Source organism: Hypanus sabinus, chromosome 3 (assembly GCF_030144855.1).
Source record: "Hypanus sabinus isolate sHypSab1 chromosome 3, sHypSab1.hap1, whole genome shotgun sequence".
Classification (NCBI taxonomy): domain Eukaryota; kingdom Metazoa; phylum Chordata; class Chondrichthyes; order Myliobatiformes; family Dasyatidae; genus Hypanus; species Hypanus sabinus.
Genome location: NC_082708.1, coordinates 123065447 through 123092358, shown reverse-complemented (window position 1 = coordinate 123092358; position 26912 = coordinate 123065447). Strand labels below are relative to the sequence as shown.

The following is a 26912-nucleotide window of genomic DNA, read 5'->3' as shown; positions in this document are numbered from 1 at the left end:
AAAGCTGCTTGTACATGAAGCAGCGAAATTCACCTGCAAGTTCCAATAAACAAGTTGTAGTTGTATCCAGTGCTCCTGGTGCAGCCTCCTCAACATCGATGAGACATAATGTAGACTAGGGACCACTTTGTCGAGCACCTTCACTCCATCTGCAAAAAGATTTTAATTCCAATCCCCATTTCTATTCCTATATGTCGGTCCATGGCCTCCTCTTCTGCCATGATGAGGCCACTCTCAGGTTGAAGTAGCATGAACATCGATGTCTCTAACTTCCAGTAATTTTTCTCCCTCCCTTTCTCTCTTCTTCCATTTCCACTCTGGGTCCCATCTTACTTCTTTTCCTCTCTTTACCTGCATTGCACCTCCCAATGGTGTTCCTCCTCCTCCTCCCATTTCTCCCATGGTCTACTCTCCTCTCCACCAGATTCCTTCTTGTCGCTTACCTTTTCCAAGTTGCCTACTGGAGCAATAGGTTCACAGCAGATGCCATCTTATTGGCTCTTCACTCAATCCTGGAACATCTGCACAGCAAAATGCATACATCAGGGTGCTCTTTATCGACCACAGCTCAGCAATCAATACCTTCATCCTCTCAAAACGAATCAATAAGCTCCAAGACCTTGGGCTTAATACCTCCATGTGCAATTGGATCCTGGATTTCCTTACTTGCCAGTAATTTTACAGACTGTATTTCCCAGTCAATTCAGATTGGCAACAAAATCTCATCCATGATTTCCAACAGCACAAGTGCATCAAAGGGCTGTGCTTACCCACCGCTCTACTCGCTTTACACCTATGACTGTGTTTAAGCACAGCTCCAATGCCATATTCAAGTTTGCTGATGACACCACTGTTGTGGGTTGAATCAAATGTATGAATCAGCATACTGGAGAGGGTTTGAAAATTTGGCTGAGTGGAGTCATAACAACAGCCTCTCACTCATTGTCAGCAAGAACAAGGAACTGATTATGGACTTCAGGGGAGGGAAACCAGAAGTCCATTAACCAGTCCATATCAGAAGATTAGAAGTGGAGGGGGCTAGCAACTTTAAATTCCTGGGTGTCACTATCTCAGAGGACCTGTCCTGGAAATCATATAAATATAATTGCAAAGAAAGCACAACAGCAGCTTTACTTACTCAGGCATCTCTGCAGATTCAACATGTCATCAAAAATCTTGGAAAACTTCTATAGATGTATGGTGTGCTGACTGGCTGCATTATGTCCTGGTATGGGACCACCAATGCCTTTTAGGGGAAAATCCTACAAAAGGTGGATTTGGCCCAATACATCACAGTTAAAACCCTCCCAACCATTGAGCACATCTACATAGAAAAGCAACATCAATCATAAAGGATCCTCACACCTAGGTCATGCTCTTTTCTCGCTGCTACCCTCAGGTAGAAGTTACAGGGCCTCAGGACTCCCACCACCAGGTTCAAGAACAGGTACTACCCCTCAACCATCAGGCTCTTGAACAAAAGAGGATGACTACACTCATTCTAATTCTAGTGTTCCCATAACTGATGGTCTCACTTTAAAGACTCTGTCTTGTTATTTCATGCTCGTTGTTTATTGCTGTTTATTTATATCTGCATTTGCACAGTTTGTTGTTCATTGATCCTGTTTACAGTTACGGTTTTATAGATTTGCTAGGTATGCCTGCAAAAAAAAACCTCAGGATTGTATGTGGTGAAATGTACATACTCTGATAATAAATTTTATTTTGAACTTACTAATGTCCATATAAACCACATTCATCAATCCTCAATGAATTCAAACCGCCTCTCTCAAAGCCATGATGATTATACTTCTCCAAATGTCATACATTCAAGACTCAAGATTCAAGATTCTTTATTGTCATTTGTCAGTTCACCATTGTAAAGGAGAGCAAAATAACTGTTACTCCGCAGGCCAGGCAATATCAATGGAAAAGAGTACAGTCAATGTTTTGGGCTGAGACCCTTCAGCAGGACTGGAGAAAAAAAGATGAGGAGTAGATTTAAAAGATAGGGAGAGGAGAGGGAGAAGCACAAGGTGATATGTGAAACTGCGGGGGAGGGTGAAGCAAAGAGCTGGGAAGTTGATTGGTAAAAGCAATACAAGGCTAGAGAAGGGGGAATATAATAGGAGAGAACAGAGGCCATGGAAGAAAGAAAAGGGGAGGAGTACCAGAGGGAGATGATGGGCAGGCAAGGAGAAAAGGTGAGAGAGGGAAACAGGGATGGAGAATGATGAGGTGGGGGACGTCACTGGAAGTTCAAGAAATTGATGTTCATGCCATCAAGTTGGAGGCTACCCAGACGGAATATAAGGTGTTGCTCCTCCAACCTGAGTGTAGCGTCATCACGACAGTGGAGGAGGCCATTGATGGACATATCGGAATGGGAGTGGGACGTGGAATTAAAATGGGCTGCCACTGGGAGATCCTTTTGTCTTCTGGCAGATGGAGTGTAGGTGCTCGGCAAAGTGGTCTCCCAATCTATGAGAGCATCAGAACATGAATAAAAGAATGCAGAGTTGAAAAATGCAGAGCAAGAAGCCAAGCCCAGTAGATCAGATACATCCTTCACTCTCAAGATAAAAAGCAAAAGGGATAAAAAGAAATCAAACCGTGCCAATATCACAGAAGGACAACTGATGCAGACCAAGAAATCAAGTTACCAGATGTCAAAGGGTTCAATATTGTCCAGAAGGTGCAAACTTTCCTCAGATGGAAAATGAGTTAGCATTCTTGAAGCTTGTGTTGGACTTCATTTTGATAAGAAGCCACAGATGGGTATGTCAGAGTGGAAAGAGGGTTGGTAATTAAAGTGACAGACAAAGAGAAGCTTAAGGGCTCCCATGCAGAGTGAATGCAGATGTTCCACAAATCTAATTTTTGGTTTCTGCATTGTAGATGAGACCACAGACCAGAATGGATGAATTGCTGCTGTACGTGGACAGTCCCTGACTAGTGGGAGGGGAAGGGGTGAAGGGAAAAATGTTGCATTACCTTCACTTGCAAGAACAAGTGCTATTTGAAGAGGGATGATTGATGAGAATGGAGGAGTTGATTAGGGAGTTAGTTACAAAGGGAATGGTTCCTGCAAGATACTGAGAGGGCAAGAGAGAGGAACTTGCATCTGTGGAACCTGTTTGAAAGTGGCAGAATTGTGCACCATCCTCGGGGATTATCCAGTTTCCGTTGCTCGAGTCTAAAGCAGTAATTCATTAACTATAAAAGGCTTGCAGACAGATGCTATTACCTTATAATTTCATTATTGTATCGAAGTTCAAAGTATGAGGCGAGAAGCAGACTTCTGGACACCTCAATCTGCTATCTTTTCAAATTTGTACTCAGCATTATCTTAAGGAACAGTTAGAAACTTGTAGATCACCTTTCTGAAGTCATTCTTCACTAGGTACAGGATTAGATTTGGTGTCAGTTTCCTTCTTTTGATTTAGAGTTGGTAAAATGAGGTGAAAGCAAATGGGCAAGGAGTAAGAAATAAATGAAGTCCTACTTGGGACTCGATTCTCAAATCAGTTAATTCAACCTCTCTTTGTGCTTGCCATTGCCTTTTACAGTTTAAGATTGTTCATAGAGCCCATATGTCTAAATCTAAATTATCTCGATTTTACCCTAACATTAGTCCGCTTTGTGATAAATGCAAAAGGGGCGAGGCCTCTCTCATTCATATGTACTGGTTTTGTCCTAGCTTGGAGAAATTTTGGAAAGATGCCTTCATAACGTTATCGTATATTCTGAATCACCACCTAGAACCTAACCCTTTAATTGCTCTGTTTGGTTTCTGGGGTGAGACAGATCTATGTCTGAGTTGGACTAAGTGTTGAATATTATCTTTTGCCTCTCTCCTGGCTAGATGTTTAATCCTCCTTAGATGGAGAGATGTTGCCCCGCCCATGCATGCTCAATGACTTAACGATATTATGGCCTGCTTAGACCTTGAAAAATTCATTATTCAGTTCTTAATTCGGATTTAAAGTTCCATAAGGTCTGGGGACCTTTTACTGAGTACTTTCATAACCTTCCTCTTAACTAAGGGTTTTTTTTCGGTCCCTTGCTTCCAGCTCCTTTTTTTTTGGTAGTAGGCATTAACATCTTCTGTTGCTAAGTGTATTTACAGTTTGGGGGGTTTGATTGTCCTGATTTATATTCTCTATATTGTGTTGTGGTTGGTCTGGAGTTTTTTTTTGTTGCGGGGCTTGGGGAGGATACTAATTTTACATGTCTTCAATTTGGGTGCTTTCTCAATTATCTTTCTTTGTATCATATTATTATTGTATGTTTATTTTTGCACTGTATCAATGTTCTTCATTTTGATCTGGGTTTTTTTTATCTGTAGCTATGTAGAAAATGTATTAAAAAAACTAATAAAAAAATAAATAAATGAAGTCCAAAGGTTCATCTCATCGCCGATCCAGCTGCTGATCGTCTCTGTACGGAGTCATCACTGACCCCTCCACATAGAATCACACTGCTGTAGCATTGACATGTCTCAGAGTTGGGTCACCTCTTTAATTACCCATTCTGCTGCCTTTTAACGATCCAAGGATGTGCATTGCAAGGTCGCTTTGCACCTTCCAACCATTCATTGGGTGTTTCCTTGTCTTATGCATCGCTCTAAAATCATTATCCCATACTTGTCTAGATTAAGTCCAGCTGCTAGTATTCGGCTTCAGAATGGGGCCTTGTCAAAAGTCGTAGTAAAATCCATGTAACCTACATAGATAATACTGCCCTCTTCAACCTTGCATGTCACATCCTCAAAAATGTCAATCAAGTTATTCAGTCACAACACTGAGTAAATCAATGCTGACTATCTCTGATTAATCTGAAGGTTGAAATTGTTCGTTTATCATCCCTGTTAGTCCTATTCTTTCTTGGTTATCCTTTTACGTTTTATGCAGAGATTGTCTTTGTGGATAACATAACTTTTTTTATTGTTATTTTACATCACAATTTTTTTTCAAATAGTGCTGAATATTTTCAATAGGTGCATGCTATTCAGTAATTACCTGTCCTTATAGCATGGTGATAGAGAACTCAATACAATTCATGATTCAAATGCACACACACTGTCAGATAGTACAGACACAAAAATCACACATCGATAGCACTATTGCAGTATTTCTTATTCATGAGTTATGAATAAATTTTGTCATTTTAATCATTTTAATATTTATTTAATTAGAGTACTTTCTTAAATGGTTTTATTATATTTGAATCACTAAGTGATACTATTGCAGTAGAATGAAATAGTACAATGAGCAGTTTGTTTGGGCGAAAATATGCATTAAGTAGTTAAGAAGAAGGTTAATATGTTTACTACATGATCTCTGACCCTGAGGGAAATTGGAGTAAACATAAGATAAAGATTTTGTAATCAGTTATGACATGATGTAAAGTTCAAGTTCTTTCATTCACTTTTTTACTGTTTGTTTATTTTGACAGGGTGCTGGTAGTTCGCTGCATATCATAGAGCAAGAATTGGATACAGTTCATCAAATACAGAAGCTCTTTCCTAAATTCCAGTCAATGTCCATTTACAACGATGAAGGTGATCCACTGGTCGGTTGGGCAGTTCCTCAGGTCTGGAGAGCTGAAGTGACATATGCTGCTATGGTCATTAAGGTAAAGATAAAATGCCACTGCGCAGTTAAAAAGAAAGATGTGCATTGACTTATATCTTATCGCATTCCTATCAGGATATCTCTAGGCTTTGCAATCATTAAAGTACTGTTTCGGCTATAGCCATTGTTGTTATTGAGGGAAATTTGGCTGCTAATTTTAGAACAGAAAAATCCCACCAGCAGCAATGAGCAGATAATCTCTTTTCATCCTGTAGTTGAAGGAGAAATGTAGACAATTCTTTGCTCTGCACAGATGCTGCTTGACCCACTGAATCCCTCCAGCAGATTGTTTGTTGCTCCAGATCCCAGCATCTGTGGTCCCCTTTCTCCATAGTATGAGTTTGTTCCTCAGTAAGGTGTTAACTTAAAGATGGTAAAACAAAAGCAGGCTCATCTATATTTGGTCTTTGATACTGATTCCATACAGAATTGACTGAATTATATCTCTCAAGGAACTGGGCTATTTTCAACTTGTGTTCCACTCTAACTAGGACAAAGGTTGGTGTATCAGAGATAGAATAAAAGTATGTGGTGCTTTAGAGTGTTGAGTGGTCTGATGAAAATATCAATCCAGCATCTCCACTCCTTTTCTAGATTGAATCTTAGACATAGAATCACACAGGCCTTTCAGTTCAAGTAGTCCATGCTAACTAACTGGCAGGAGTGTTCAAGGACGTCTTCACCCTCTCACTGTTCCCACCTACTTCAGAAGGGCGACAATCAGACCAGTGGCCAGTAAATAACAGCAAGGTGAGCTGCCTCAACGACTATCGCCCAGTTGCACTCACATCTACTGTGGTGAAGTGCTTTGAGAGTTTGGTCATGGCCAAAATTAACTCCTGACTCAACAAGGATCTGGACTCACTGCAATTTGCCTATCACCTCACAGCAGATGGAATCTCACTTGTTCTCAACTCAGCCTTGGATCACCTGGACAATAGCATTGCCTATGACTGGCTGCTGTTTATTGGTTACGGCTCAGCATTCAAAGCAATCATACCTGCGGTTCTAATCAACAAACCCCAGAACCTGGACCTCTGTACCTCTCTCTGCAACTGGATCCTTGACATCCTCACCAGGAGACCACAGTCAGTACAGATCAGAAATAACATCTCCTTCTGCTGCCAGTCAAAACTGGCGCTCCTCAAGGATGTGGGCTTAGCCCATTACTCTACTCTCTCTACATCCACAACTGTGTTAACTAGGCGCACATCTATAAATTTGCCAGTGACACAACTATTATTGGTAGAATTTCAGATGGTGACAATGAAGCATACAGAAGCAAGATAGATCAGCTGGTCAAATGGTGTTGCAACAACAACCTTGCACTCAACATCAGTAAGCCCAAGAAATGAATTGTGGAGTGCAGGAAGGGGAAGTCAGGGGAACACATGCCAATCCTCATCGAGGGATCAGCAGTGGAAAGGGTGGGCAGCTTCAAGTTCCTGAGTGTCAACGTCTCTGAAGATCTATCCAGGGCCCAACATGTTGATGCAGTTACAGAGAAGGCACAACAGTGGCTATATTTCATTAGGAAACTTGCTATGTCACCAAAGGCTCTTGCAGATTTTTACAGATGTACTGTGAAAAGCATCCTAACTGGTCGAATCACCATCTGGTGTGGAGGGACTGCTGCACATAATCAGAAAAAGCTGCAGCAAGTTGTAAACTCAGCCAGCATTCCAGGGCAGCTTCAAAAGGCGATGCCTCTAAAAAGCGGCATCTATCATTAAGTACCCCCATCACCCAGGACGTGCCTCTTATTGCTACCATCAAGGAGGAGGTACAGGAGCCTGACAACACACAATCAACATTTTAGGAACAGCTTCTTCCCCTCTACTATTAAGTTTCTAAATGGACAATGAACTTGTTTAATTCAATATTTTATATACATTTCTTATTGTACAAACCCCATTTCCAAAAAGTTGGGATATTTTCCAAAATGCAATAAAAACAAAAATCTGTGATATGTTAATTCACGTGAACCTTTATTTAACTGACAAAAGTACAAAAAAATACAAAGAAGATGGAGGAGATGGGGATTGTGTGGCGTTCCAACAGCCCATGGGCCTCCCCACTCCATGTGATGCCCAAGTCTGCAAGAAGGTGGACACCGTGCGGCGACTATAGGAGGCTGAACGATGCCACCACGTCCGATCCCTATCCGGTACCACACATCCAGGACTTTACGGCCAACCTACACGGGGCGCGCATCTTTTCGAAGATTGACCTGGTCCAAGGGTATCATCAGATCCCAGTCCACCTGGATGATGTACCCAAGGTGACCCTCATTACCCCCTTTGGCCTGTTCGAGTTCCTCAGGATGCTGTTCAGGCTTAAAACCGCGGCACAGACGTTCCAGCGCCTGATGGATGCAGTAGGGCGAGATCTGGACTTTCTGTTCATCTACCTGAATGACATACTTATCGTCTGGCACATTTATGCCTGCTCTGCAACTACAGCCTGGCTGTCAACCCTGACAAGTGCCAGTTTGGCCTACCCGCCATCAACTTCTTGGGACACCAGATCAACTGCCACGGAGCTGTGCCCCTGCCGGCAAAAGTTGAAGCTATCCGCCAATTCACCAGACACAGCACTGCTAAAGGCCTACAGGGATTTGTCGGGATGGTTAACTTTTACCACCGTTTCCTGCTCTCAGTGGCCCAGATCACGCGGCCCCTTTTCGGCTTGATGTCTGGCAAGGTCAAAGAGGTCACCTGGATAGAGGAGGTGACAGCAGCTTTCAAACAAGCCAAGAATGTGCTAACAAATGCCACGCTCCTGGTCCACCCCCGGTTCGACTTCCCCACTGCCCTCACTGTGGATGCCTCCGACACGGCAGTTGGCAGCAAGCTCGATCAGTTCATCGAAGGCCAGTGAAAGCCGCTCGCTTTATTCTACCGGCACCTACGACCCCTGGAACTGAAGTACAGCGCTTTCGACAGGGAGCTGCTGGCCTGTAACTTGCCATCCGGCACTTCAGCTATTTCCTGGAAGGGAGGGAGTTCACGGTCTTCACAGACCACAAGCCCCTCACTTTCGCATTTGCCAAAGTGTCGGACCCGTGGTCGGGCCGCCAGCAACGCCACCTGTTGTACATCTCGGAGTTTACCACCACGATCGAGCACATCTCTCAGAAGAACAACGTGGTAGCTGACGCGCTGTTGTGCACCGTCCAGTCAGTGCACTCTCTGTCTCCAGGAGTGGATTATGCGGCGTTAGTTAAGGCGCAACGACTGGACAGTGAGATGCCGGCGTACCGAACCATAGTCTCAGGACTCTGCTTGAAGACGTACCCATTGGGTCCAAAGGTAATGAGCTTTGGCATGACAGGTTCGTTTGGCATGGCCTACGCAAGCGGGTCGGGCACTGGACCAGAACGTGCACGCACTGTCAAACCTCCAAAATCCGGAGGCACGTGAGGGCCCCACTGCAACCCTTCCAGCCGACACATAGGAGGTTTGAACATGTCCACGTGGACACCATTGGCCCACTGCCGGTTTTGAGAGGAGTGAGATACCTGTTCACCACAGTGGACAGGGTCACGAGGTGGCCGGAAGCTATCCCACTCACTGACACGGCCACGGAGACATGTGCCAGAGCCCTGATTACCACCTGGGTGGCACGATTCGGACTCCCAGCCCACGTCACTTCAGACAGGGGTGTGCAGTTCACATCGGCTTTGTGGTCCACACTGGCACATCTCCTCGGAACCCAGCTCCACCGAGCAACTGCTTACCACTATTGGAGTATAAAAGAGTATAAGAGTATAAATTTTAACTATGAAGTCAGTTATTTGCTATGCATGTACTCAATTTAGTAGAATGAAATCTTAGGAATGTAGAAGACAATGGCATGTTAATGAGAGGTAGCTAAAGAGCTAAAGAAATGTAGATTAGAACATTGCTCAGTTCTGAGTTTATTATTTGCTATGCATGTACCCAATTTGGTAGGAGACTGAAGTCTTAAAAATGTAGAAGACAATGGTGTGTTAATGAGAGGTAGCTAAGAGATGTAGATTAGAACATGATTAAGCCAATTGATAGGAACAATAGGGACAGGATGTACGTGTAGTACGTGTAATACACAACTATAGATCGATTACATATGCTAATACAACTAGACAAATACTATAAAAAATGCCGTGTCCGAGGATCAGTGGGCAATCGGCGACTAGCTCAATGACTGTCACAGCTTTGATTTGCAAATTAAAGTTTAACCCTTCTTGAAGAATCTTCTGCGTCTCCTAGTCATTTGTGAGGCACGAAAAACCACGACACCACCCGCAGTCCAACGTTTCCACGGGCACTTGAAGTCAGCCTGATGGCACAACTCCTCAGAACCCAGCTCCACCACCCGCAGTCCAACGTTTCCACGGGCACTTGAAGTCAGCCTGATGGCACAACTCCTCAGAACCCAGCTCCACCACCCGCAGTCCAACGTTTCCACGGGCACTTGAAGTCAGCCTGATGGCACAACTCCTCAGAACCCAGCTCCACCACCCGCAGTCCAACGTTTCCACAGGCACTTGAAGTCAGCCTGATGGCACAACTCCTCAGAACCCAGCTCCACCACCCGCAGTCCAACGTTTCCACGGGCACTTGAAGTCAGCCTGATGGCACAACTCCTCAGAACCCAGCTCCACCACCCGCAGTCCAACGTTTCCACGGGCACTTGAAGTCAGCCTGATGGCACAACTCCTCAGAACCCAGCTCCACCACCCGCAGTCCAACGTTTCCACGGGCACTTGAAGTCAGCCTGATGGCACAACTCCAAGGGCCAGACTGGGTTGATGAACTCCCCTGGATGCTGCTTGGCATCCGCACAGTACCCAAGGAGGACCTGACTACATCATCGGCTGAACTTGTTCACAGTGCCCCGCTCACAGTTCCCGGTGAGTTTGTGCCAGCACCCCATGGCCAGGAGGACACACCTACGGCGGTCCTAACTAAACTCCGGGAGCAGCTTGGAACACTTGCCCCAGTCCCGACATTCCATCACGGAACAACACCCTCTTTCGTGCCCGAGGACCTATAACAGAGCAAGTATGTTTTCGTTCGCCGACGCGTGCACAGACCACCCCCGCAGCGACCATACGAAGGACCCTACAAGGTGCTGCGCCATAATGGGACGACCTGCGTTCTCGACATCAGCAGCCGCAAAGAGACTTTTACCATTGACTGTCTCAAACTGGCGCATCTAGACCTTGAACGCCCAGTTACGGCGCCACCCCCACGACGACGAGGCTGGCCACCTAAAAGAACTGTGGATTCCTAGCGCCGGTTCTGAGGGGGGGGTCATGTGGCGGCTCGCCCACGCGGCAAGCAAACTGGCTCCAGCAGTCGCAGGTGAGTCCGCAGCCAGCGGCAGCCAAGAGGGCTCTGAGTGCGGGGCAGTCCTCGGCCCGGATGCCGACGTCACTTCCACCCCGCAAAGAGCGGGGGCCGCTGGGAGCGGGTACTGAAGCGCACACGGATTGAAACAGTAAACAATTTAACCAGACCCTGCTCGACTCAGTGTGTTGCTTTCACTCATTGCGTATCAGCGCGACCACAAATTTATAGTTTTTAATCATTATATATTGCAATGTACTGCTGCAGCAAAACAACAAAATTCATCACATATGCCAGTGATATTAAACCTGGTTCTGATTCTGATTCCCGTCTATGCTATTCTAAGATAGATTGTTTGGCTATGTTCAGCCTGCATCCTTCAAAACCTTTCCTATCCAATTTCCAGCCTGAGTATGTTTTAAAAGGTGTTAATGCACTTAACTACTTTCTTTGCCAGAACTTTGTTTTGTTGGCTGAAACAGATAGAATAAAATTTATTATAGTTGTAGTTTTGAACTGTAAAGCCATGAAACACAAGCTGATATTTTTCTACTGAATACACCTTTTCAGTACAGTGCTATTATATCTGGTTGAACAAATGGATATACATAGTGCAGGGAGATTAATGTTCAACTGGAAATTCCCTGCTGTCAGTCACTATCTTGAACTAGAGTAATCCCTGAATAGAATGAACACCCATGGGGCTCCTAAGGCGTTCAGGATTTTGATGCAGTGAAAGTATGTTTCAGAGTTTGGGTAGTTAGTTGGTTGCAAAGGAACCATTTACTTTTACGCAGTTGTGGTTATAAGCTTGTGACATCCTTTCAAAGAAGCCTTGGTGAATTTCTACTGTGCATTTTATAGATGATACACAATGTACCTAGGATGCTGGAGAGTAAGTGTTCAGAAAGTCAAACTTAGCTCAGACCTTCTTGAGTGTGGTTGGAGTTGTATATATCTGAGCAAGTGGGGAGTTTTCCAAGCAAAAGGTTCAATGGGTCGAGCAACATCGGGGGGCAGGGGGAGAGTAAAAGGTTTGGGATTTTGGGTTGAGACCTTGCAGTTGAATAGAGACTGGAGAAGGATTATAGCCAGTATAAAATGAGGGGGAACAGTAAGACAGGGGGACTTTGGATGGGTGACAAGGTCCTGCAAAATGACTTCAGGAAGTTAAAGGACAGGACCTCCAGGATTGTGATCTCAGGATTGCTACCCAGTACACATGTAATTGAGACCAAAAATAGAAGATCGATCAATTTTACACATGGCTAAGGAGGAAAGGCTTCAGATTTTTGGATCATTGGTCTCTCTTCCAGGGAAGGTGGGACCTGTACAGAAGGGACAGTTTGCCCCTGTACTGGAGGGGGATTAATATCCTGGCAGGAAGGTGTGCTGGTGCTGCACATTGGTGGTTTAAACTAGAGTTCCAGGGGGACGGGAACCAGAGCACCAGGACTAATAGTAGAATGGCTGTGGAGAAAATTGTTGTTAAGCACGACAACGATGACAAAGTCAGGAATCAAAAGGTCATGCATGGTGGGAATAATATTCTGAGCTGCATAAATTTCAGTGCAAAAAGTATAGGAAAAGCAACTGGGTTTAGGACAAAGATTGGCACATGGAATTATGACATTGTAGCCATTAGTGAGACTTAGTTGCAGGAGGGGCAGGACTGGCAGCTCGGTGTTCTGGGGTAGGGTAGGAAGGATTAAAGGGAGAGAATTGGCATTACTAGTCAAGGAAAATGTCACGGCAGAGCTCAGTCAGAACAGACTGGAGAGCTCACCTAGTGATGCTTTATGGGTAGAACTCAAGAATAATAAAGATATGACCACATTAATGAGATAATATTAGAGACCCAGGGCAGGTGACAGAAGTTTGTGTAGGGGAGCACTTTGCAACTAGTGATCGTAATTCCATTAGTTTCAAGGTAATTACAGAAAAGGATAGGTCTGGTACTCTGGTTAAGATTCGAAATTGGAGAAAAGCCGAATTTTGATGGTATCAGAAAGGATCTAGCAGGTGTCAATTGCGACAGGTTGTTTTCTGGCAAAGATGTCCTTGATAAGTGGAAGGCCTTTAAAAGTGAAACTTTGAGAGTGTAGAGTTTCTATGTTCCTGTTAGAATAAAAGGCAAAGATAACATGTTTAGGGAACCTCTGTTTTTTAGAGATATTGAAGCCCTAGTTAAGAAAAAGGAGGTGTTTAGCAGGTAAAGACAGGTAGGAAAAAATGAGGTACTTGAGGAGTATTAGAAATGCAAGAGAACACTTTATGAATGAAATCTGGATAGTTAAAAGAAGACGAGGTTGCTCTAGTGGACAAAGTGGAGGGGAATTGTAGGGCTTCTACAGATATATTAGGAGCAAAAGAATAGCAACGAACAAAATTGGTGCTCTGGAAGATCAGAATGGTAATCAATGCGTGGAGCCAAAATGGGGAAGATCTTAAATGGATTGTTTGCATCTGTAATTACTTGGGAGACACACAGAGTCTGTAGATGTGAGGCAATACAGCAGCAAAGCCATGGACTGTATTACACATTAAAGGGGAAAATAGGGTGATTAAGTCCCCTGGGCCTGACAAGGTGTTCCTTCAGGTTCTGTGGGAGGCCAGTGCAGAAATTGCAGGGGCCCTAGCAGAGATATTTGAATCATCCTTAGCCATGGGTGTGGTGCCTGAGGATGGGAGAATAGCTTGTTGTTCTGTTAGTTTAAGAAATGCTCTAAGAATAAACCAGGAATTAATAGGCCAGTAAGCCTAACATCAGTAGTGGGAAAGTTATTGGACGGTATTCTAAAGGCCCAGATTTGTAAGTTTGGATAGACGAGGCCTCATTAGGTACTGTCTACATGGTACTGTGCATGGTAATTCGTGTCTAACAATGTTATAGAGTTTTTGGAGGAGGTTACAAGAAAGGTCACAAAGGAAAGGCAGTGAATGTTGTCTACATGGACTTCAGTATGGCCTTTGACAAGATCCCACATGGGAGGTTGGTGAAGAAGGTTAGTCACTTGGCATTCAAGATTAGGTAGTAAATTGAACTAGACATTGACTTTGCAGGAGAAACCAGAGAGTGTAGTAGATGGTCGCCTCTTTGACTAGAGGCCTGTGGCTAGTGAACCATGCCATATGATCTTTGGCATTAGAATGCAGGATGCAGATTACCTGAAGAGATTTGTGAAAAAAGGCTAATTATCATGTGAAAAGAAAACACCTTTAGCCCCCTCTGGGTAAAGAACTTAAGGTCCTGTCTGTCTGCTTTAAGAATTTTAACTCTTTTTTAACTCTTAAGAACATCCTGTAATAGTGGCTTTGATTGAAAACATCACTTTCCCACCACCCTACAATGACCACCGTTTTGTCAACTTCCCCATTTTTCATGATTCCTTTGAATCAATTCTCCATTACCATTACAATTCCCTGTGGTTTATTTATGCGTATAGCTCCACAATTTTATTTCTCCCACTCTATGAATTTAATTATACATGTATATGCTGCACATGGCTGCACAAAAACAGGCACTGAGCACCAGAGCTATAGAAGCAGGGGACTGTCACACCAGACAAGACCCACGGTGCAGACTGTGCAAGGAATCCACTGAAACCATCCAGCATGTAGTAAGGGTACAAGATGCAGGCAGGGACAGCATACACTAAACAGCACAACCAAGTTGCAGAAATTGTGTACATCTGTGCTGTATATGGATTGAACACTCCCAAGTCCAACTGGGAAACACCCGAGAAAGTAGTGGAGAATGACAGAGCTAAGATCCTGTGGGACTTCCAGATGCAGACTGATAAGCAGGTGCTGGCCAACCAACCAGACATCATCTTACTGGACAAGGAACAGAAGGCGGCAATAATAATAGATGTGGCAATCCCGAATGACAGTAACATCAGGAAGAAAGAATATGAGAAAGTGGAGAAATACCAGGGCTTGAAAGAGCAGATAGAAAGGATGTAGAAGGTTTAAGCCAGAGTAAACCCAGTGGTGGTAGGAGCACTCGGAGCTGTGACACCTGGACTGGGGGACTGGCTCCAACAAATCTCGGGGACAACATCTGAGATTTCAGTGCTAACATAATGCCTCAGATGGAAAATTTCACAAGGAGCTAGGAAATTTGCCAGATGATGCACAGGTCTGTGCACACCACAGACTGTTCTGAGAAGTGACCTCACGTACCCAGAGTGGAGCCCTGTTGACACCAGGGCACCGGTTGTTTTCAGCAGTCATCATAGTCATTATCTGCAGCGATTACCATGTGTTTTGTTCTTATTCTCTGCTTCATGTTGTGAAGATGTCTTTTCGTTGAAAATGTCAAAAAGGCCTGCTGTTACCCCTGGGTAATAGTGAAAAGAAAAACGTTTATGTTTATCTATAACACAGAAAGTCAAGTTGTTGAGAAAAGCTTGAAAACAGTGTAAGTGTGAAGCATCTACAGAGGAGTAGGGCTTCGGAACGTCCACCTACAACCTGAAGAAACAAAAGGACAGTCTTAAAGTTCTGTGCTGAAAGTAATTAACAGAAATGAATGAAAAGTAGAAAAACACTGCATAAAGTGAAAAATGAAGATCCCAATCATGTATTGAAAACTGAATTCATCAGCCTCTTAACAGTATGCATATCATGAAACAAGCAAAGATCTATCAACAAACTGAAAATTGAAGGGAATTGTGAATATTCAGCTGGCTGGTTGCAGAAATTTAAGAAAAGGTACGGAATTAAATTTTCAGTGATTTGGGGTGATAAAGTGTTGTTCACAAAACAGCAGAAAAATTCATTGTGAGTTGGCCCAGATTGTACTGATGAAAATCTAACACAGTGAACAGCTGAATCGGTACTTACAATATGTGTGATGAACAAGTGTAAGACAAAGGCTGCTTACCAGTAACACACAAAGTCAGAGTCAGGAATGATGTCAATAGCAAACAGCCACTGACTGTCCATCTGGGTGGCCAGGGTTGTGATAGCTTATCTTTCTGATGGTTCAATGTACATGCTACTGTTGCATGCACAAAATTATTAAAAATATTACATACATCTACCTTCAGGGTGTATGTATAAGCTGTATATGTAATGTAAATGGATTTTGCGTTTAGACTTGGGTCCCTTCCTCAAGCTATCTCATTATATAGATACAAGTATTCCAAACTCTGAAAAAAACACAAAACACTTCCAGTCCCAAGCATTTTGGAGAAGGGTGCTCAACTTGTGCATGTGATGGGAGCCACAGTAGCATAGTGGTTTATGCAATGCTATTACAGCTCGATGTTCTGACACCGTTCTGTATAGAGTGTTCTGGTTTCCTCCCACAGTCCAAAGAGTTAGTAGGTTGTGTGGTCACTGTAAATTGTCCCAAAATTAGATTAGGATTAACTGTTTCGGCAGCATGGCTCGAAGGGCTGAAATGGCCTATTCTGTGCTGTATCACTAAATAAAATAAAATAAATTATATATATATAATATTTTGCAAATCCTTCCTAATCTATCCTCCAATTCCTCCTGTCTAATATCTCTTGTTTCTGGACTAATCTTATTATACGTCTCACTTTAAATTATTGACTGTAAACTGTTTGCATTCGGAACTAGCATCAATGAAGGAGGTTTGCATTATCTTTCCTTCAGCAAGAAGGCAAAGCTTTGTTAAGCTTTGAATGTGTGGGAGGTCTAACAGATGATTTACATGAGCTGGCAAAGTGATTGAGAAAAATAACACATGGTAATGAAAAAGGCACAAATCACTTAAACAAATAACTGACTTTCTCACATTGTATTCATCTCTCTCCAATTACACTTTAGTGTCGATAAAGTTTCACTAGTACTGGTTTGGAAAACAACTTTGATTTTTCGGAGATGTCAAAACAAAAAAAAACTGAATAGGGGTAAAAATCAAAACAATCTATTCTATACTACTCTATGTTGCACGTTATTTCATGTATGATTGAATTAAATATCTGTAGAGTCAGCCCTCCTTATCCGCGAATTCCACATGCTCGAATTCAACCAACCGCGAATCGAGAAAACCTGGAAGTGCTCTTCCAGCACTTGTTGTTCGAGCATGTACAGATTTTTTTTCTTGTCATTATTCCCTAAACAATGCAGTATAACAACTATTTTACATAGCATTTACATTGTATTAGGTATTTATAAGTAATCTAGAGATGATTTAAAGTATACGGGAGGATGAGCGCGGGTTATCGTGGATCAGGATCGAAAAAAATAGGAAGTTCTCTTACTAAGTAAGTCGGAACAGGTACATCCAGTATTATTTAGCGACAGTTAGTCAAACGTTTGTCTTCGTATATATTATATATTTTACCTTTCTATGCATATAAAACACTTAAGAATGTATGTTTCAGAGCCGGGCTCCAAGTGCGAGCCAGTGACAGACCAACCCGAGTGCGCTCTCCACCGTGCCGGGTTGATGTGGAGGATCAAAAACCCCAAACCCCAAAACCCAGTAATTAAACCACTGCGTTGCTTAGTAATAATTGTAGCTTTCAGCGGGGCAGGGCCTTTCTCACTTTATTCTTTAAAATTGTTCTGATCGTTGACCGACGTAGCCTAACAATTTTACAATGACCAATGGCATTTCACCTCTTTCTGATTGCTTTATTCTTTCCACTTTATTTTCAATCATGATCGTGATTATTTTCGTGAACAGTGCGGATTCAGAGCTCTGATCCTAATGTCCACCGCATTGAGACAGGTTAAATAAGCTCTAGGGTTCCTCTGGGTCCGAAGGTCCACTGAATTGTAACAGGTTGAATAAGGGACTTGAGCATCCGTGTTTTTTTTTTGGTATCCGTGAGGGGTCCCGAAACCAATCCCTTGTGGATAAGGAGGGCCGAGTGTACTATATTTACATATTTCACACTCTACAATTCTACTTATCTGCTGATGATTTTATCAGGGCAGCACAGAATCCACAATTTTGCTGAAAATACACAAAGCCCTATTTATGTTCATAGCCAGTCTTTACTGCAGTTATAATGGTAAAGAGAAGGCAGTTACCAAATAAAGTGTTATCCTTAGTGGAGGTAAAACAATAGATTAGGTTGCTGAAAGTTCAATATATGGTCATTGAAGAGGAGATTGTCAAAATACAAAAAAAAATTGGGGATATTCGGTTCATAGATCAAAAACATCTTGAAGGCAAAATTTATTGACCCTTCTCCACACACCCCCACAACCCATTTCAATTGTAGTTCTCTGGGAGGACTTATGGTCTGAACCAGATTTTCAGAGAACTAGAATTGTTTGCACAATTCTGTAAAGCAGAACAATTGGCAATTCAGTTGAAGGTAGATAGGGTCACATACAGGGTGTCATCAAAATTCAGGTTTGCATTATTCACAGTAAATGCACATGTAGTAATAATTAGTCACAAGTGTAAAAGAAATGGAAAGGTGAGATTTAGGATGCCTGGAGGATGTAGACTGGAATCACAAAAAAGAAGTAATACACAGCAAACACGAGGAAACCTGCAGATGCTGGAAGTTCAAGCAACACACACAAAATGCTGGTGAATGCAGCAGGCCACACTGAGCAATTTGACATAGAGTGGGTAACATCCAAACTTGGTGCTTACATTTTGTTATTATAATTGTGATCTCCAGACAATGCTTATAGCCTAATTAGCATTGACAAAAGCTGACAATTCTTCACTGCAACCAGCATTGGACATTTTCTCCATTTTGTCATTAAAGTCATTCTATGGAATTGGGTACTTGGATCACAGCTATTCAGGAACAAAAGCTGGCACTCCAGTTTCCCAATAGGCATCTAACTGTTTCAGTGAGATCCTCCAGATCTTAGGTTCCGCATGCTAGGCAGCTATAGAAAGTTAAATTGCATAGAATGCAGGGAGAATTCGCTAACTGAATGAACAATTGGCTTGATGGTAGAAAGCAGAGAGAGGGTGGCAGATTGTTTTTCGGACTGGAGGCCCATCACTACTGGTGTTCCCATCGTCAGTGTGAGGCCCATTGCTATTTGACATCTGTGTCAATGATTTGGATGAGAATACACAAGGCTTGGTGAGTAAGTTGGCAAGTGACAATAAAACAAGGGGCATTGTAGATAATGAAGATAGTTATCACAAGTTACAAGATTATCTTGATTAGCTGTGCAAGTTGGACTGAAAAATGGCAAATGGCGTTTTAGTCAGATGAGTGCCAGCTGTTGCATTTGGAAAGACAAATGAGGACAGAATTTCCACATTTATCAGTAGGGCCCTGGGGCATGTTGTAACAGTGAGAGTTACATCCCTGAAAGTGTCATCACAGTTAGACACAGTGGGGAAGATAGTTTCTGGCACACTGGCCTTCAGCAATTAGGACTACAGGATCAAAATGCAGTGCTGAGGAAAATTTATAGACAATATACAATAGGTGCAGGAGTAAGCCATTCGGCCCTTCAAGCCAGCACTGCCATTCACTGTGATCATGGCTGATCATCCACAATCAGTATCCCGTTCCTGCCTTCTCCCCATATCCCTTGTCTCCGCCATCTTTAAGAGCTCTATCTAACTCTTTCTTGAAAGCATCCAGAGAATTGGCCTCCACTGCCTTCTGAGGCAGAGCATTCCATAGATCCACCTTGTAACCTTGTAAGCATGGTTAAAATAATCAAATACATGAACTAATGCCAAACACACTTTAAGTTTTTTTTACATGCTACGCGGTAGAATAATAAATGTAAGAGTAAATTGTGTGAGTTTAAAGGAAGCAGAAACTATAAAAGTACTTGAAAGACCAATTCAAAAACACAACACATGGAAGTTTGCATTGTTTATCTATGTGGGTAGCAGTAACCCATTAACTCCATACTTATGCTACAATAACACACCAATATACCTGGCACCTGCCTGTGTTACAAGGTTCAAGCAAAGCTACAGATTCTTCAGAAGTGGACTTTAATCTAATTTCAGGAGCTCTGAAATGATTTGGACGCACGAGCTTAATAAAACTCTTACCTTCCACTCGTACGTTCTTGCCCTCCACCATTAGGCTCCATAATGAATCAGCCTGTATCCGGGGAAGTGATCACCCCTTCCTTTTAAACTGTTTGTGGTAACTTCCTTTTTATTCTTTCTACCTATCTTCTAATATTTATATCTGTGCACTTGTAATGCTACTGTGACGCTGTCATTTCCTCTGGGATCAATGAGGTATCTATCTATCTCCGAATGGATTCCTTGCTTTAGTGACGCACACACACGCTCATACTCTCGCCCAATCTCACACTCATGTTTTGCACTTTAAACCCCTGTTCCGATGCCAATTGAATGTGTGAGCCAGATGTAAAACCTCCACTGTTTCTGAACAATATAATGATGGATTATTGTAGCTTTACTACAGGAAGGCAAAAGACAGGAAATTGTAGTCCGGTTAGCCTGAGTTCAGTTGTTGGGAAGGTATTGGAATCCATTATTAAGGATAAGATTTGTGGGTACTTGGAAGCACATGTTAAAATAGGCCGAAGTCTGTATGTTTTCTTTGCCTGACAAAGCTGGTGGAATTCTTTGAGAAAATGTCAGGGGTAAGTTTTTTACGCAGAGAGTGGTGAGTGCGTGGAATAGGCTGCCGGCGACAGTGGTGGAGGTGGATACAATAAGATCTTTTATGACTCTCCTGGACAGGTACATAGAGTGTAGAAAAATAGAGGGCTATGGGTAACCCTGCGTAATTTCTAAAGTAAGTACATGTTCAGCACAGCATTGTGGGCCAAAGGGCATGTATTGTGCTGTAGATTTTGTATGTTTCTAAATAATAAGCAGGTGGATGTTGTTTGACAAGGTGCTGCACATGAGGCTGCTTAACAAAATAAGAACCCATGGATAGATACTAGCATGAATAGAAGATTAGCTGACAGCTAGGAGCAAAAAGTGGTAATAAAGGGAGCCTTTACTTGTTGGCTGTTGGTGACTAGTGGTGTTCTGAAGGAGATGGTGTTGGGACTGCATCTTTTCAGGTTATATGTCAATGATTTGGATGATAGACTTGATAGCTTTGTGGCCAAGTTTGCGAACAATACAAAGATAGGTGGAGGTGGGGGTAGGTAGTGTTGAGGAAACAGGGAGTCTGAAGGACTTTGACAGATTAAGGGAATGGGCAAATGGAAAATAGTGTAGGGAAGTGTATGGTCATGCACTGTGGTAGAAAGAATAAAGGCATGAACTATTTTCTAAATGGGGAGAAAATTGAGAAATCAAAGGTGCAAAAGGACTTGGGAGCCTGTGCAGGTAATCCCTAAAGGTTAACTTGCTGGTTTGAGTTGGTGGTGAGGAAGGCAAATGCAATGTTAGCACTTGTTTTGAGAGGACTGGAATATAAAAGCAAGGATGTAATGCTGAGGCTTTATAAAGCATTGGTCAGACTGCACTTTAAGTATTGTGAGCAGTTTTGGGCTCCTCATCTAGGAAAAGATGTGCTGGTATTGGAGACTGTCCAGAGGAGGTTCATGAGAATGATTCCACGTATGAAAGTGTTAACGTCTGAGGTGCATTTGACGGCTCTGGCATATGCTTGCTGGAGTTTAGAAGAATGAGGGGAGGACCTCATTGAAACCTATCAAATATTGAATGGCCGATATAGATTTCTTCAACCAGAGTGTGGTGAATACGTGGAACTCATTGCCACAGAAGGCTGTGTAGGTCAAGTTATTTGGTATATTTAAAGCAGAGCTTGATAGGTTCTTGATTAGTAACGGTGTCTAAGGTTATGGGAAGAAGGCAGGAGAGTGGCATTGAGGGTTTTAGTTTGTAGAAAGTAATGGCTTGTAAACCCTACTAAAACTGACGTGCATCCCATTTCATCTTTAATCTTAATTAGAATCTTTTATTTTTGTTCTTAAAATAGCCTTCTGTCGGTCATACCTGGACTTCTTGTATAGTTCTAAATCACCAGTCTTGAATGTGACAGATCTAACCGTTAGCACACGACAAGTCTCCTGATTCATCCATGGCTCTTGGTTTGGGTATATTTTGGTATGTTCTCGAAGGCGCATTCTCATTCACACAGTTCTTGGTGAAGTCGGTGACAACTGTGGCAAATTCATTCAGACTTAATTATGACTCCCTGAATACTGTCCAGTCCACCAACTCAAAGCAGTCTTGTAAGCACTTCTCGGCTTCCCTTGACCATACCTTCTGGTCCTTATCTCTGGTGCTGTGGTCTTTAGTCTCTGCCTATACACCAGGAGTAGAAGTACAGGCAGGTGATCAGACATTCCGAAATGTGGGCATGGTAGGGGACAGTAAGCATACTTGATGGTGGTACAGGTTGACCACCGATTTTCCGGCACCCTCAGTGCCTGAGCGTTTCTGGATTAAAAGAAGTCACACAATAATAATGACAAAAAAGGACTGAAGAAGCTTAAAAAGGATTATTAATCAAACAAAATTTAAATGTGAAATTATTAATTACTGTGCTTACAAAGAATGTTGCTTCTCGGTTATCTTTTTAAACATTTCATCCAGGCAAAGCTGTTTCATGTGATATAATCTCTCCGTGGGTAATTTTTCTTGCATCAAATACAAATTTATTAGCTCTTGTTCTGTCATGAAGATATGTTTCTCTAACCCTTTGATTAAATCACTCTACAACTCATTTAAATCGTCAATAGTAAATCTTACAGTCTCATCATCATTGCTGCCATCCTCATCACTTGCAGTGTTTTTATCAGCATTCAGAATACTGTCTATAATTTCCGAGTTTGCAAGGAGATGCACAACAGATGTTACATCGATGATAATCATCCACATGTGGATTTCCTTCCTTAAGACTACTTGTGATATCTTTGAAAGCAGGTCATATAACAGTTCGTGAATATATATAGCAAATCGTGAACAAATACTTTCTCCTTTGGTACACAAAACTCTGTAAAATCATTGTCAAGCTTTTCTTCAGGCTCATCAAATGTCAAGTCAGGCCACAATTAATGCCAGCCATTCTTTAGTGTTGAAGATTCTTCCTTCTCTCATCCTCGAGCAATGAACCAAAGAACATCCATCATGTTAAATTCGTTAATAAATGTCTGTACAGAATTGCTAGCAGTCACCTCATCTCATTTCACAGGCGTTTCATGAAAAGTGAGTGATACTTGGCCTTCAGGGAGCGCAATATTCCTTGGTTTTGGGGTTGGGTAAATGATGTACAATATGGTGGTAAATAGACTGTAAAAACATTATTCTTACACAGGAGTTCAGCTTTAAGGTGAGCTGAACGGTTATCCAAAATAAGAAGAATTATGTAATCTTCGGATAGCCTTACAGATGTGAACTGAGCTCTGGCTTCTGACACAAAATATTTTTCAAATCACTCTAATACAATCTTGGTGGTAATTCAGCCATTTTTATTTGCCTGATATGTTACTGGGTAAATTTTAACACCTTTCAAGGCCGTAAGGGCATTTACTTTTACCAGTCACCAGTGGTTTACATCTGTGAGTACCTGCTGCATTGGAGCACCCCAAGATGTTAACTCTGTCCTCAGATTGGTTGAATCCTGTGGGATCTTCTTCATCTTCTGTTGCTAGTGTTTTCCTAGGTGTGCATCAGCAGTTTCATCTGCATTATACACCTGCTCAGGACTGATGTTTTTGTCTGCTATGTATGAGCTTCGCAAAATAGTCCATGTACTTGGTAGCTCCTTCGTGGTTTGCAGACCGTTTTTCTCCACACACTTTGTACATGGAAATTCTATGGTGCTTGTTAAACCTTTGAAGCCATCCTTCTCTATAGTTGCACACATATTCTTTATGGAACAACTTAGCTTGGTTCAATATCATACTACCCAACAAGTCGACTACTCCACTCCAATGCTGGCGAAACCATTCAATCATCACTCGATCATGCTCAACTTTCAGTTTTTCTAATGCTCATTTGCTGCAGCGAATCACTGTTTGCATAGAACTGCAAATGTTTTTCTCTTTGGTGCTTTATATCGTACACAGTTGACAAACCAATGTCATATAAGTCCCACAGCTCATGCACAGAAACACCTTGGTCCAGGTTTTTCAATATTTCAACCTTCTCTTGGATTGATATGGACTGATCTTTACATTTGACAGCACAGCTGGTACTTGCACTTGTCTTAGAAGCCATTGTTAGGATTGAAGTTACGTAAACAAAGCACAAAATATTGGGACCATGAACAACATGTGCAATGTAAATAATAAAAATAGCGTGCTTTTGTCAAAATCAGTCTCGCCACAGATGGTGCTGCGTGTGCTTCATACAATGCCATCTGGTGGCTGCTGAGTAAACTATGTCTCGTAACTTAATCCGAATTAAAAGAGAACCATCAGTTTCCGGAAAATCGGAGGTCAACCTGTATAACAGTGGTTGAATGTATTGTTTTTATTAGCTACTCTGGTTCCACAAGTGATATGTTGGTGGTAGTTATTCAGAGACTTTTTCAAGATGGCCTGGTTAAAATCTCTCAATGATAGGGAAAGCATCAGCGTGCACAGCTTCATGCCTGCTGATTACATTACTCAGCTCCTCCAGTGCCTGCCCAATATTGGCCTGTGGTGGAATGTACATCACTGCCAGGATGTGGGCAGAAAACTCTCTCAGCAGATAAAATGGACGGCATTTGACTATTAGATGTTCAAAGTTGGGCGAACAATACTGAGACAGAACTCCCATGCTGTGCACCATGATGAGTTAATCATAAAGCATACTCCATCTCCTCTGCCTTTAAAAGACTGAGCTGTCCCGTCTTTGCAGAGAGTGGTGAAGCACTGTATCTGAACTTGTGGGTGTGCGCCATGTTTCCGTAAAGCAAAGTGCACAACAGTCCCTGATGTCCCTCTGATACAGCAATATTTTATTTTACAGACTGTACATTTGCCAGCCGGATAGTTGGGAGAGGAAGTCTAATGCCTCTGTGCTTCAATCGAACTTTTAGACTCGCTTCTATTTTCATAAAAGGGGAACTGTACTTGTGACCCAAGTCTGTTGTCCAAAGTTTGTCAATTTTGAGTATTGATAGATTTTTTTAAAAACCTCTTAAAATGATGCTGCTTACTGGTAAACGTGGCTGTGAACATGAACTACAGCTGCAGTAGTCCTAAATGAGAATATTTATTGATTCCCATCGGTGCTGCACGCAAAGAGTCGCCACCTAATAGTGCCATCTTACTGGAAGTTTGGAAATTATCAGGATAAGTAAATTAGCTGGTTTCCTCGCCCAGGCCAATGCCAGCAGTTTTGATCATACTTGTTCAATGCAGGTCATAGGCATTCTCAACCACACAGCAGAAACCAAGCTCCCTCAGCAAATCCTCTGTTCTTAACTCCAGCATGCAAAGAGATTTTCCAACAGAACACTTCAAAATCTCCTTGAGGGGAAAAAAACTGCAATGTCCTCATCCAGTAGTGGGTACCTCTGAAGCATCGCTACTCAAGTTGAAGCAAGAGCTTTGAACACAGGAGCTTGCTGGGTCATGTACAGACTGCAGGCCAAGCATACAACCTCCTAAATTACACATCTATCCATTTTGAACCCTCTGAACCTAGTCCTGAAAGAGCTCCCCAAAAAGAAGCACCTTCCTGTCATGTGGATCAACAAAACTGCAGGGAGCCAATAGGAGCCCACTCACATTTTTGCCTATCAGTTAAAACGGGAGCTTATCCATTGACTGTGAAAGATCTGTAATGTGCTGAAGGCAGTGTTATAAAGGTGATCTTCAGGAATATTCCAAATATGAACAACTTACTAATGGGGAGAACTAGAATATTAAGTGAGTGATTTCAATGGATTTTCCACTAGGCTGGAACTTCAGAATCAAATAGGTTTATAAAAGGCAATTGTCATTCCAGCATGAAAATTGGTATTGATAATTGGTTTATTGTTTTCATGTGTACAATACACTGAAAAGTATAAGAGTTAAGACAGAGAATCATATAACAGCTAAGACATATAACGATGCAGTAACATTGCAAATTGGGAATAGCAATTTCAGGGTGAACTATAAATTAAAGAACGATAATCTTATCATGTGGAAATTTATTCAGTGTGGATTTGGAGGCTGTAAAAGGTCAATTCAGTTTTTCCAATAACTGTAAAGATATGGGCTGAATCATATCACCGATAACCATAGCAGTATACTCTTATCACTGGAGTCACTAATGAGCACAGCGACAAAGTGGCAGCTCACTGAAGACAGGTTGGATCCATATGGCCCAGCAGGTCTTTGTAGGAACAGTGAATAGGACCACCAACTCTGTAGAAAACACATGTGCTTTATTTATTTCACTTCAATTAAATTGTTCTAATTATTTGTGTTAATTTGCTCTTAATTACATTTGCTCTAAGTTTTAAATAATTTAATGGTCTTTAATTATCTTCAGCTATCAGTGGCATTGACAAACTATTAAAAAACCTTCAACTACCAGCAAATTGTCATAGGAAGTAGAAAACAGAAGCAAGATTAGGCCATTTGGACCCCATACTATGGCATTCAACAGATCAGCACCACTTCCTCACATTACTCCTGACTATCTTAATATTTAAAAATCCATCCATCCATCTCTTGCTTCTTCTCCTAATCAACCATCCATCGCCAACATTTTTGACAAATTACAGTTAATTTCATTTATCTTTTGTTTGTTTTTTCCCACCCTTTGCAATTTTGCTCAACCCCGTTCTGGCAGCTTCATCATACTGACATGAGCAGCCCCTCTTCACAGCCACCACTCTACCCCCTCGCACTGTCTTACTGAAGGAAAACATGAAAGCTGAAGCAGCCATGAGCAGGAATAAGCCTGGTGGCCCCTTGTGCCTTCCATGCAATTCCATCATGGCTGATCTGCCCCCTGGCTTCATTTCCTTTCTTGTGCCAATTTACTAAAGTTCATAATTCCACGATCTTCCAAACTTTATCAACTTCGTCTTTAAATACCCCTAATGAGTAGGCCTCCACAAGCCTT

General features: G+C 42.3%; 2 protein-coding genes across 5 annotated transcripts in view; one reads left to right on the top strand and one right to left on the bottom strand.

The window, feature by feature from the left end:
• Window positions 1–20131, bottom strand: part of slc26a1 (solute carrier family 26 member 1) — a 114088-nt gene extending 93957 nt beyond the window's left edge. The window contains exon 1 of one of the 2 annotated variants that reach the window (XM_059965058.1): window positions 19950–20131. In XM_059965058.1, the coding sequence (XP_059821041.1) occupies window positions 19950–19980 (31 nt within the window). In that variant the 5' untranslated portion in view covers window positions 19981–20131. The remainder of the gene's footprint in view (window positions 1–19949) is intronic. The other variant, XM_059965059.1, reaches the window with a different exon arrangement.
• The window catches only part of idua (alpha-L-iduronidase), a 197593-nt gene that overhangs the window by 106844 nt on the left and 63837 nt on the right, over window positions 1–26912 (top strand). For all 3 annotated transcript variants that reach the window (XM_059965064.1, XM_059965066.1, XM_059965065.1), the window contains one exon: window positions 5458–5637. In XM_059965064.1, the coding sequence (XP_059821047.1) occupies window positions 5458–5637 (180 nt within the window). The remainder of the gene's footprint in view (window positions 1–5457; window positions 5638–26912) is intronic.